Genomic DNA, 13353 nt, shown 5'->3' on the forward strand with positions numbered 1-13353 from the left:
CATCTGTCCCAAATTTCCAACACCTGGCACAGCAACCGGCTGAAAAAATTGGCCCAAATGATTCTGCCCTGAGATTTGACCTGATAGAGAGCTTTAGGTTGAAAATCATCTCACATTGTACCTGGAAACTTCTTCCTAATTTTTATCCTGATGGCTTCTTTAAGCCTATCTGTGGCTTTAAATTATTGGCCCACCCGTATTTCAAATTCATCCATCCCCTGAGGATAACGGTAGCGTAGATTAGAGTGCTGTTAAGTGAAATGTCAGCAATTATTAGATGTGCTTCAAGTTTTTCCTCTACCTTTTTTTTATTACGTGTGTGAGTTGCTGGAAGTGGGGTGAACCTGGCAACTTCGTAGCCCTGTGTAGCACGGAAAAACTGTAACCAGTTTGGGTTGCTTTAAGGAGGCAGAAAGAGTTAACCAGGAGTCTGATGACGGCAGGTAAGATGATAAAGCCTGCAGGAAGTAATCGATGAGTTCTTTCTTTTTACAGCATCTCGTATTCTGAAAATGAGATGATCACTCGATGAGACTCACGGCTTTTAAATTCAGAACAAATAGTAAAAAGGAAATACGTCTTGCAGAGTTCCAGAGCCATCCATAGAGTTTCATACTGCAAGAGGTCACTGGGTTAAAAACTAGAGAATACAATTTTTTTTACCTTTAGCGTTTTCTTTCCATTATAAAAGTAATACATGCTTATTACAAAAACTCTGCCCAAGTCAAGAGAAAGAAAACCACAATAGCTGTTTGTGTTTTGATATAGATTTTGAGTCTTTTCTTTACGTGTACCTTTCTGCCATTTCTATTTCATTTTCTAATCTAGGTGTGATCGTTTGTAATTTTGAAATCAGCTTTTTTCTTTAGTATGTTACACGGCACAGTAGAATTTTATAGAAAGGGCCATGTGCAGTTATGAATGCTATTAGTTCTTGCTGAGAGGTAACACAGAAAGTCCCATTGAGTGTCTATTATGTGACACTCAACTATGCTAACTATCGCACCACTGTGTATTATCAGTGTCAAGACGAAATTTACCTCTTCTTTTGGATGTAAGACATCACTCATTCTGCAAGTAATTTTGTTAAACATCTACCAAGTATCAGATATCATGCTAGGTACTAGAGAATATAACTGTTGACAAGACTAAAACCACCTCGTCCTTACAGTGATTAGGACCTACCCATTGGCTATTTGCCTGTTCATTAGTTACACTAATAAATGCGAAGGTCTTATAATGTGGAAAACACTAGGCTTTCTGATTCAATCCCTGAAAAACATCCTCAGAAAAAAGAGAGGGATTACTTCCATTGCAAATTCAATACAAGAGAGTGAATGATATTTTCACGTCTGGTTTGATGACCATAGGAAGTGATACGATCCAGTTGACAGTGACAGTGGCAGGAACACTGATGCTAACAGCAAACACTGAGACAGCACTTACTTTGTGCTAGGCACTGTTCTAAGGGTTTTACACATATTAGCTATTTCATCAGCACTGTAACCCTCTAAAGTAATATTACCATAATTCATGGAATTCAAAGCCCTGTTGGTCATAAGGAACATTCTGATTACAGAGTTGGTAAAACATGGGGGATGTCTTAAAATTGATGATGTATGTTACTATAATCCCCATTTTCTGGATGAAGGATAAAGATATGAAGTATCTGAGCTAGTGTTTGAATCCAGTCCATCTAGTTCCAGAGCCTGTACTCGTCACCAATATCCGATATCCCATTGGTGAGACGGCACTTCGCTCAGAGGCCTTGGGAGAAAAATTCAGGCTCTAGAAATCACCTTAGTATGGGCCAGAGCATGAGGCCTAGAAGAGAGAAATATCTGAGACAATATCAGGTGAACTAGGTGGTCATTGGCCTAGGTGTTCATTCTTCGTGGTTAAGGCAGTGTGTGGTGTGCCCTGGGAATGCAGAAGCTGGCTTCCGGTCCCAGATCTATTGTAACCATCTCTGTGACCTGGGCTATGTCACGTGATCTTTCTACTATTCTGTCATCTGTGAAATAAGTGAAGGCCCAAGTGGTTCAGTGCATCTCAAACTTAGGCTGCAATGCACAGGAGGAAAACATTTTACATTGTGACATAGTGTGCACGTGCATACACACACACACACACACACACACACACACACACCCACCCCTAACTGAAACCACAGTGTCAAAACAGCACTTAACTGTGCTTGTGCAATGTACTCTGATCATTTCTGGTTGGTTCTATTCCACTCCACTGAAAAGTGGTTGTTTAGAAAGTCATGCAAGTGATTTTAGGATTCACTAATGGACAGTCTGAAAACAGCTCATACAAATATCCTCTACGTTTCTCTCCAGTCAGGCAATTCCGCAGCGTGGTGAGCGGGGCTGTGGGGAGGGTGAACTGAGAACCTCAAGAAAAGCAGAGCTGATCCAATTGCCTTAAAAATATCCCTTTTCCATATGGACAGAGTCAAAGGGGGTAGGTTCGAGGGTGGGAGGCAGGGATGGGTGCGGTGGGGGTGGGGGAGGCGAAAAAGGAGACAACTGTACTCGAACAACAATAAAAAAATAAATTAAAAAAATTTCCTTTTCTTTTTCATTGGGTCATGTTCTTACTGCCTTCGAGAGAAAGTTCTTGCCATGAAACCATTTGGCAAATTCCACTTTAGAGGAGAGATTCCCGTACTATGTTCGATGGCATGTCTAGGGAGCAAGTAATTGGTGCGCCTGCAAAAGCCTTCCGTAGTCACGTAAGTATGGACAAGAGCTACCGACTCTGTCCCCATTTAGAGTGTGAGTGTATATTAAAGGCTTTAAGAATTCCAACAGGAAAAACCTGCCTTACCTTTACAGCCCTGTGTGTTCCCAATTCTATTGACTCCAGAAATAATTTTTTTCGAGGGAGAGTTATTAACCTAATACTGAACATTCATGGCCGAAAGAACTTGGCTTGGAAATGTTCCTTCAGGGAATTCTAGGACTTGTAAAATATTAAGACAACTGCAAGTTCTTCTTACTATTACAGAAAGATTTTTAACCTTTACCCAAACCTACAGTTACCCTTCTTGATGAGAAAAGTAAAATTTTGAACAGAAGCCCAGAGAGTTGAGAAAATGGCCAGAAAAAAGATTTTAGATTCTTTTTTTTAAAGGTCTTAAATTCTTGAAAATAAAAAATGGGCAATTTTAAAACTAGTGTGCCAATGAGTACTACAGTACTTTCTTAGTCATTGACATATGAAGAGATATCAACACTGTACTTCTCAACTATATATATATGTATATCTATATACTCTAATATATATAATATGTATATAAAATTTACATGTATGTATAATATACCATAATATTTTTAAAGAATAAATTTAAAGTATCACACAGAATTTCTCTTTTTCTCTTGGTTCCAGTGGCAGAGGTCAATAAGAAGTGGTAGAATGTTAAAGCTAGAAATAAAGGCAAGCTAGTGTGTATCAATATAAGTGATACAAGTGTGTATCAATGTTTTTCTCTTCTGATTTTCCCTTAGATTTAAGGTAAAAGAAATGACTGCTTTAACAAATAGAGGTTGGGCTATGCAAAAGAAGCAGTGAGTACTTTTCTTTGGTAGAAGGCTGCCTCTCTCTGCTGATAAAAAACAAAGACAGCCCGACCAGTGTGGCTCGGTTGGTTGGGCATTGTCCTACAAGGCGAAAGGTCGCCCATTGGATTCCGGATTGTAAATCAGGGCACAGGCCTGGGTTGCGGGTCAGGTCTCCAGTAGGGGGCACTCGAGAGGTAACCACACATGGATGTTTCTCTCCCTCTTTCTCTCTCCCTTCCCCTTTTTCTCATAATAAATAAGTAGAATCTTAAAAAAAACAAACCCCAAGCAAAGAGAGAGGGTAATGTAACAATCAAAGGGGAGTGTGCGTGTGTGCGTGTGTGTGTGTGTGTGAGAAAGAGAAAGGGACCAAGAAAGAATAGGATGAAAAGACACTGAACATGTTTGTGTGGCAGGGCTGCTGCCAGTGCCTCTTCTTTTTCTTTCGTTTGTAATTTCTAAACCTCAGAAATCACCCTATTATTAGTTCTAGGAACCTGAAAGCAAATGACTAGACATCTATCAATTCAAACTCATTTATTCTGACCTTGGTGGCATTTTTTTCAAACATATTTTTATTTGCTGAAGGGAAGCTGTTTTTCTTTTATAGAACACCATTTAACAGCAGACAAGTGACTTCAGACACAGCCTGCCTCAGATATGGGTTTGATGGTGCCCTTAATTTCTGGTGCAACTTTCTAGAGGTCCTTTGGCAATGCAGATCAAAAGCCTCACCAATGTAAACATCCTTTAACACAGAAGTTCCATTTGGAGGCATTTATCTTGCGGGAAGACTGTGAGGTGGTTATAAAGGTCGACAAAGAATGTTAGTCACAGTTTTGGATATAATAGTGAAACATGTGAAGCGACCTTAATATTGAGTGACGGAGAACTGCCTTGGTAAGTCCGGTAGAGCCACAAAAGGGACTACTACTTGGCCATTAAAAAATTACTCTGCATGGAATGTGAAAACACACAATAATAGGTCTATTATAGCTCTAAGGGAAAAAAATGCAGGTCATAAACCCACGCATGTAAGAGGCAGCCAATTGATGTTTCTCTCCCACCTTGATGTTTCTCTCCCGTTCCTACTCCCTCCCTTCCTCACTCTCTAAAAATAAATAAAATCTTAAAAAAAAAAAAGAAAGACACTGAAATGAAGAACAAACTGACAGGAACCAGCGGGGAGGTGGGAGGGGATAATGGGGAGCAAAGGGGAGGGGTTTTCAGGAACAACTATAAAGGACACATGGACAAAACCAAGGGGGGTGGGATGGGGGTGGAAAGGGGGGACGGCTGGGGCGGGGGGTGGTGGGGAGAAATGCATACTGTACTTGAACAACAATAAAATAGAAAGGATCCACCCCAGAATCTGAATACACACACAAACACACACCAAGACAAAGACAGAATGTTTATAGACCACATTTTCAACAGTCATTTTTCTTGCCCTGTTTGTACTCTCTGCTTTCCAAAATTCCTTTCAGGGGCATATCTTACCTTTGTAATTTTAAAAAGAACAGCATAAAGAAATAATAATCTTTCTCTAGCCTTCAGTCTCACTGTCCTATTTCTCAACTACCCCTTAAAGCAAATCAGTGTTTTCTGATATGTGTGAGCAAGGCTTCTAAGTATGCAACTGATAGTGCACGTGAGTATCCAAGAAATTGGTGGCTTCCAGCTCTGGCTGCACGTAGGTGGGTACACGACTGTTTTCATGAGTATGTTTCTTCAAGCCTGGCCTTTTGGGAAGTGGGCGCCTCTGTGGCGCGGGTTGAAAGGTGTGAGGATGCTCCCTGTGGCCCCTCAAAACTCTTTCCTCACAGTTCAGGGATTACAGCTGATGGTACCATCTCTCCGACAGAGCCATTGCTCAGGTTTATGCTTTTGCAGCCTATTAAAATGCAAATGACCCAAGAGAAGTACGCATTAAACTGCACCGGTCACCTGGGTTAAATGAGTATAATGTAGCATTTTCTGAGAGCAGGTTTTCACGGGGAAGCATGGGGCTTCGGGTGGGGCACGCAGAGGGAATGATGGATGAATGAATACGCACGGTGCCCGAGGAGTAATTAATATTCCTAATGGTAATATTTTTATTTATGGTTTATGAGTCACAGACAAGAATGTTATTGCATTTAATCTCAATGAAATCGAGCAGAATGGCTGTTACCAAGGCAACTTAGGCAGACCACAGATCTGGAAAAATACAGAAGACACAATCTGCAGGCTTTCTAATTGCTCTAGAGCAGCGATCTCCCACCTGTGGGCTGCGGCACAGTGACAGGGCACAAGAGGCCTACCGATGTGCCGCAAGGAGTTTTAAAAGACGCAATACCTGACTATTTAGTCTGGGGCACTGACCTCCTTCCTCTTACATTGCCGAATAAAAAAATCACAACAGCCAACACAACCATAGCTGTCCGATGTGAATGATATCAAAAATATACCTATTTTTTGTCAGATCAGCAAAAATCTATTTTTTGGGTGTGCTGAAGAATTTTAGTAATTAGTTTATGTGCACCATGCGATAAAAAAGGTTGAAAATCACTGTTCTAGAGCCCTCCCTAAAAGCCGTAATCCCACTCAATGACGTACACCGCTTTGACTTACGTCTTTTATCCTGGCGCCTTCAAAGCATGTGTGACACTGTTCATGTAACAACGGCAGGCAAACAATAAGGTTAGACCCAGTCAGAAACTAAGAGAACTTCTTACTTAATGCATCATATATCAAAAAGGCAGGACCGTCACCACCTAGGAATTTTTTTCCTAAAAGACAATGGCGAACAGGGGTGATAGCATCTAGTCAAATGCTTTAAAATGGTTGTGAGCATGGATCTTTTTATTCACCTACGGAAAGTAAGAAAAACAAAGGACTAGCAAATGGCAATTAAAAAGTCAGAAAAGTGAGGGGAGATCATACAGAATGACTTCCTCCCTGTAACATGTACATCAAGTAAAAGACAGTCCAGGGTGGCGGTTAAAGACAGACTCTGCAGCCGACTTCTTGGATCTGAATACCAACTGTATCATCTGCTAGCTGTGTGACTGTACCAGGGGGGACCCCCCCAAAACCCAGAGTGTACTTGTAAAAAATTGTGTATTTACTCTTACATGTTTAAAGTTCAGTCACCATGAAAGTACTCTCCATCTGGTGCAATACACCTATTGAGACGTTTTTTCCAGGGCTCAGAACAGTTTTTGAACTTGTTGACTTTGATGCCCTTTAGTGCTTCTACTGTTTTTTGGTTCACCACTTCCACATCAGCAAAACGTGTCCCTTTGAGGACTTTTTTTCATCCGGAGGGAAAAAAAGTTCGATCAGGGTGAAACTGGGTGAATAGGGAGGGTGGGACACAGGGTCATGCCATTTTTTGGTCAAAAACTGCTGAACACTCAGTGTGGTGTGGGCCAGTGTGCTCGTAAATCTCCCATCATGGGATGACAAAGGTGTTGAGTCTTCAAAAAAAATTCAGTGAGGCTGAACGCAGCTTCTCACCACAACACCAGCTGGTACACTGGAACAGATGGGATCCTAGAACACTTGCCTAGCGGGGGAAGCCTGCACTACAAGGGGCCCGCCCTCCAGAAGACAATTCCAGTTTTTTTGGGTCCCTCCTCTTATGCCTCCATTTTCTTATCCTTGAAATGCACATAATAATGCTATCTACCTGATAGGTTGCTATACGGGTTACATTAGTTGACATTTGTAACATTGCCGGGCACAAAGTAACTGCCTTAAAATGATCATTAAACCCTCATACAGACTCATGCATGACCAGGAGGAAATACACCAAAATGTTATCATAGATTAACTCCATGTGGTAGAAGTATGGTTTTTTAAATATCAAACAACTCAACATGTGTACTTTTGCAATGAAAGGCTCACTGATATAAATAAATAACATGAGTCAGAGGAAAACAGGAGCTTGACAATTTAACATGGATTTTCATATGGATAGGGCATTCCAATATTAAACTTTCATGCCCTGGCTGGTGTGGCTCAGTGCATTGAATGGTGGCCTGAGAATTACAAGGTTGCTGGTTGGATTCTGGGTCAGGGCACATGCCTGGGTTGCGGGCCAGGTCCCCAGTAGGGGGCGTGTGAGAGGCAACCAGTCGATGTCTCTCTCCCGAGTGATGTTTTTCTCCCTTTCTCCCTCCCTTCCCCTCTCTCTAAAAAAATACATAAAAAAGTCTTAAAAACCCCTTTCCATTAAGATGGTCTATTGCTCTTAATATTAATGATTAAAAAGAGCCCTGGCTGGTGTAGCTCAGTGGATTGAGTGCGGGCTGCAAACCAAAGGGTTGCAGGTTCCATTCCCAGTCAGGGCACATGCCTGGGTTGCTGGCCAGATCCCCAGTAGGGGGCGCGTGAGAGGCAACCACACGTGGATGTTTCTCTTTCTCTTTTTCCCTCCCTTTCCATCTCTAAAAAGAAATCAAATCTTTTAAAAAAAAAGACTATTAAGGATATACATATACATATATATATAATTCTGAAAACATAACTGATAAAATACTAAAACTAGGAAATATACAGAATGAATAGAGGTCAAGAATTAAAGAGTAGCAAAAAGAGTTAGAACACAGACTGAGGTTCTAACTTGGAGGCAGAGAGTATTTAGTAAGTTATACGGAGATAAAGAACTCTAGATTCACAGTAATACATATTGAATTATCATATAATTATATGATAGCATGATTGCCAGCTGTATTAAGCCAACTGCTCTAAGCAGGACTGAAGACTCAAAAATCTCACCCAAGTTAGCACTTGAGAATACATTGCAGGGAACGATTATGCATTCGCTGAAGACTGGACAAGATAATCAAATTTGTCTTCCTCTTCCTAACCTTCCGAATTTACCCACCAAGCTATTTTTCTGGGTGATTTATGCCCGCAGTGCATTTCACAGAGATGATTGTAATTCAACCCTTATTTCTTAGCTACCGAGATGCAATGAAGAGGTTAAGCAATGAAAGCTGACAACAACTTACTGGAAAGAAAGTGCTGGGACGCCGGGCCAAAATCTCTGTGAGCTTCGTGCAGCTGCCTGATGCGGTCCTCCACGGCCACCTGGGAGGAAGAGGAGAGAAATGATGCGTCTGTCATCATGTCTAATGAGGAACAATTCAAACAATGTATCCTCTTTGGTAACGTCTTTTTGGGCTTCTAAGGCCGGAGTACTGACACAGCAATTTATAACCCTGGTTTTAATATCCACTTATGGTAGGGGGCCTCCAAGATCCATTTTTATCAAACCAAGGCCAAACAAAAAAAGATTTGCTCTCTCGACAATGTTAACATGAGAATTTTTGAAACACTCATTGGCAGCCACGGATGAACTATGGCTCCAATCAGTACCGACAAAAATGCCAACTCGAAATCTTTCATGAAAAGGTTAGGGAGGGAGGTTGCCATTCACTGTGATACTAGGTGAGTGAGGGACCTCAGAAATGACGTATTTTGTCTTAGTCTTTGACTAAGTCTATTGTTTTTTGGCTAATTTTTTTTGGAATAGTATTAATCAATAATTAATGGATCATTGAGTCATGATTAATCATTGATAATAAGTAACCAAAAAGTTTATTCGTAGGTAAGTATCAAAGAAGTAGAGATGAGGCTTGAATTCAGGGTATTTGTAGGGTGGAGAATGAGATAAAAGAAATCTTCAGATTTTAGCTTTCAGTGGACATGGAAATTACTAGGAAGCATATTTTTAGGTGGCATGGGGTAAAAATGACCATTTTTCTTATTATGTTCTTCTAAACTATATTGGCACAATATTCTGATAGCTTAGTCAACTGTGTTCTGGGCAGGGAAACAAAGAGGAAATCTATGGGTGAAATGGTATACTTTCTCATCTGGCACTTTGCCAAGCAGGCCCTTGTCATGGCCCCACACATCTGTCTCCTAGCTCTGTGACACTGGATCTTCATTCGATTATGAATAGCCCATCCTAAACTGGAGGTTGGTCGGTGCTTGCCCAGAGCCACCAGAGCTCGAGTGGGTTTGCTCTTGTGAAGTATCATTCCCAAGAGGTAAAATAGGTCTTACACTTATCCAACAACCAGCTCAGGTAGTCTGGTCCCAAGCCAACTCTGCCCATCCAACATCAAGCGTCTGGCATAGGTCTGGAACGATCACTTTTTTCACCTTCTCCCCAGCCTTGTCCGTCTTTGGTTGGACTAAAGACTTGAAAAAGGAAGTGGAGTTCCAAAAAAAAAATGCAGGGCTTGCACAGAAAAGTGTGAGGAACATTTCAAAGCTACCTTGCCAGCCTTAGGACCCTGTATTCCCAGCCAAACTCTCCCCTCCCGTCCTGTGCCCTTCCCTCCAACACGACACTGTGTGACTTGCTCGTTCTCTCTGGAATGCCCTTAGTCCCCTTCTCTCCCTGGTCAAAGCTTTCGTATGTTTTTCCGCTTCCTTTCCAACCCCCCAGGTTGAAGTGATGGCTTCCTCACCACCCTCACAGCACATGGTCTCTACCTGAAGGACCTGTATCGTGTCATTCATTGTAAGTATATGCACATGAGTGTCTCCTGCAATGGACTGTAAAGTCCTTCGCAGCACGGACCGTTCCTTGCTTATCTCTCCTCTCCCACCCTCCATCCCGCAGAACGCACCAAACCCGGCACATAGTAAGTGGTAGCAAATATTTGCTTAATGACTAGTTGACCAAATCAATGGATGTGTGTGTGAGTGTGAGAGAGAGAGAGAGAGACTGCGAGGGGGCGGGGGGGATGGGGGAGAGGGAGAGAACAAGAATGTGCACTGACCCTGAGTGCAAACTGCACATCACTGAGTTGAATAGCCTTAGCTTTCCTTATCAGGAAAACAGGACCATGATATAACCTACCTCATACAGCTTTTTTTTTCTTGTGGGAATTAAATACACTGATACATGCGTCATGTTTGGCCTAGTTTCTGCCACATGGTAATTGCCCAGGATGTGCTAGAGGCCAGTGTTATTGTTGCTATTATGGCTAATAAATGGAAGGGAGGAGGTCAGTACGTACAAAGCACCACGTACAGTACGAAAATGTCTAACCTTTATGAAGCACTTCATTGATGACAGTGTGAATTAAGTTATTTACCCTTCGCAATCACTCTGTAGTGGGAAGTAACGTTATTTCCCCACCTCATTAATGTAGACACTGAAGTGTGAGAGGTTAAACAAAACAAAACTTGGCTAGCTGAAGCGCTCAGTGAGCTGGCAGAGCCAGATTTCAAACTCGTTCAGGCTGGCTCTGGCTCTTAGCTGCTTGCAATTTTGGCAATGACGTTTGCAAAAGTATTTTGTAAATATTTCCTAAGCATCTAGCGCTGTCATTTATTTCTTTTAATCAATTAATAGATCAAATGCAGATGAAATCCAGAGTTGTCTCTATGGCATGTTGGTCATCAGTGTATTTATGGGGCCACACGAAGTCCGTTTCTGGTCATGAAGGATGCGGTACCATAATATCAGAGAGAACGATGGTAGAAGGACACACGCCAAGGAATGCGTGCAATACGTACTTATTTCTAAATGTCGACCGGGCCATTTCATGAACAGATTCATCGGGAGATGAATGTGAAAGTTTGGGGGAGGGAAGAGTGAACAAGGAGGCTGTTTGGGAGAGGACACTGTCCAGAAATCTTTTCTTATATTGGGAAAGAAATCCCAATATTTCTTGGGGAATACGCCAAAGGTGTGGGTATGTTACAGAACACACAAGGGGGGCCTGGGATGATATACTATTATTGAAAGAAGGCCCCGGGTCCGTTATGTCCGCCGCCAGAGGAAAGACGTCTCTCAATGCCAGAGATTCGTGAAAAGGAAAGGAAACGTTTATTTAATGTTATACTAACTTAAAGTAGTGACCTAATGTCTTTACCAAAATCCCAAAGTCCCTTAAAACACCCATAAACAGACACAGTCCTTCCTTCCGTCCCCCTTTGCCCAGTCCAGAGTACCGTATCTCAGGAAAGGAAATAGAAGTCCATGGCTCAGGCAGTCCTCTGGTTCTTCCCAGTTAGAACTCCATCTCGACTGGGGTTCCCGGCACCCTCCGCTGAGTCACCGGGATCTCTGCTAAAACCAGGTGGTGGTTCCCCCTTCCAAAGCTGTGGGGGTCCCCACTCTGCCAGGCTTGTGGTCCTCTCTCTCTCAGGGCTGCAGGAACGGAGAGTCCCCACTCTGCCAAAACTGCATGGTTCTCTCCTCCAAGGCTGCCGCGTGGTTCTCCCTCTCTCAGAGCTGCAGGAGTCCCCACTCCGTCAAGGCCGCGTGGTTTCTCTCCTCAGGGCTGCGCATGGCTCTCCTTCCTAAAGCAGCACGGTTCTCCTTCTCTCAGGGCTGTGCATAGCTCTCCTCCTCTGGGCTGCACATGGCTCTTCTTCTTAAAGCAGCCTGGTTCTCCTCCTCAGTGGCTGTACATGGCTCTCTACTCCATCGAGTCTGCGTGGTTCTTCCCCCAATGGCCGCCAAATCTGGGTTTTAAATCCCCGCGGCCAATCTTCCTCTGCAGCCCCATTTCCGACTCCTCCCACACTCGGCTTCACATGCCAGAACTCTTGTCCTTCTAGCTTTACTGGGCTGCCATCATGAGTCTGGGCAGGCGTGGCCCCATGTCCTGGAGCCAATCTTCTCTGAGCTCCCACGCAGGCGCTATAACTCAGGGGACCTGACCTCCCCAGTCTGGGTGGGGAAGTTACTTCTGTTCCCCTGGCTTAGAGCTGATCACGCTACGGCTACTTAACATATCCATGCAACCAGCCAAAGGCCATAGATATGCTAAATGACCAACCCAGAGGTTAGCTGCAAGGCTGTTGCTATGCAAAACAGCTCTCAATGGCCTTGCTCCATTTGTCCCTTCCCCCAACCCACACCCTGGGGTGGGGGATGGAGACATCTTAAAATCTCCTGGACACCTTAAGTTCTGGACCCCATTTCAAATGCCTATTTGGGGCCCCCCTCTTGGCTGCACCCTGTAACAGGTATGTGAATGCTCCACAGGTCACGTCCTCTGGACGTGTGTTAGGGACGTCCCAGTGGCCACGTGGACAACACACCTGAGACCATCATAGGCCCCGATCGCTGCGGGTTGCTTCCTTCTCACCCAAGGAGACTCTCAGTAGTGCTTTCCGGTGTACACTCCATATTGTCAAGAATTAAACATCAGCAGGGAAATACAAATCAAAGCCACAATGAGCTGTCCCCTCATGCTTGGCAAAATGACTTATCGGAACAAATAAGGAGTGTTGGCGACGGTGTGGGGAAAGGGAATCCACATGCACAGTTGGTAGGATGGCGAAGTGATGCAGCTTCTACGGAAAACAGTATAAAGGACCCTCCAAAAATTAAAAACAGAACTAGGATATGACACAGCAATTCCACCTCTGGGCATCTGTCAGAAAAAAACAATCTAAATCCTCATTCAGAAAAACAAATGTACCTCTATGTTCTTTGCAGCATTATTTACAACAGCCAAGATAGGGGAGCAGCCTAAGTATTCAACAACGAGTCAACGGATAAACGCGGTGTGATACACATGTGTATATATATATATATATATATATATATATATATATATGAATATTACTCAGCCATAAAAAGTATGAAATCTTTTTTCGCTTGTGACCACAGGGGTGGAACTGGAGGGTATTATGCTAAGTGAAATAAGTCAGACAGAGAAGGACAGATACCATATGGTTTCACTTATATGTGGGATCTAAAGAACACAATAAATGAATAGGCAAAATTGAAACAGACTCCTAGAGAATGGACTGACAG

The 13353-nt window shown here is 42.9% G+C and overlaps 1 protein-coding gene across 5 annotated transcripts in view; it reads right to left on the reverse strand.

The window, feature by feature from the left end:
* The window catches only part of DMD (dystrophin), a 1951120-nt gene that overhangs the window by 220618 nt on the left and 1717149 nt on the right, over positions 1-13353 (reverse strand). For all 5 annotated transcript variants that reach the window (XM_036016633.1, XM_036016635.1, XM_036016634.1 and 2 more), the window contains one exon: positions 8570-8648. In XM_036016633.1, coding sequence (XP_035872526.1) covers positions 8570-8648 — 79 coding nt within the window. The remainder of the gene's footprint in view (positions 1-8569; positions 8649-13353) is intronic.

Source organism: Phyllostomus discolor, chromosome X (assembly GCF_004126475.2).
Source record: "Phyllostomus discolor isolate MPI-MPIP mPhyDis1 chromosome X, mPhyDis1.pri.v3, whole genome shotgun sequence".
In the NCBI taxonomy this organism is placed as follows: Eukaryota; Metazoa; Chordata; class Mammalia; order Chiroptera; family Phyllostomidae; genus Phyllostomus; species Phyllostomus discolor.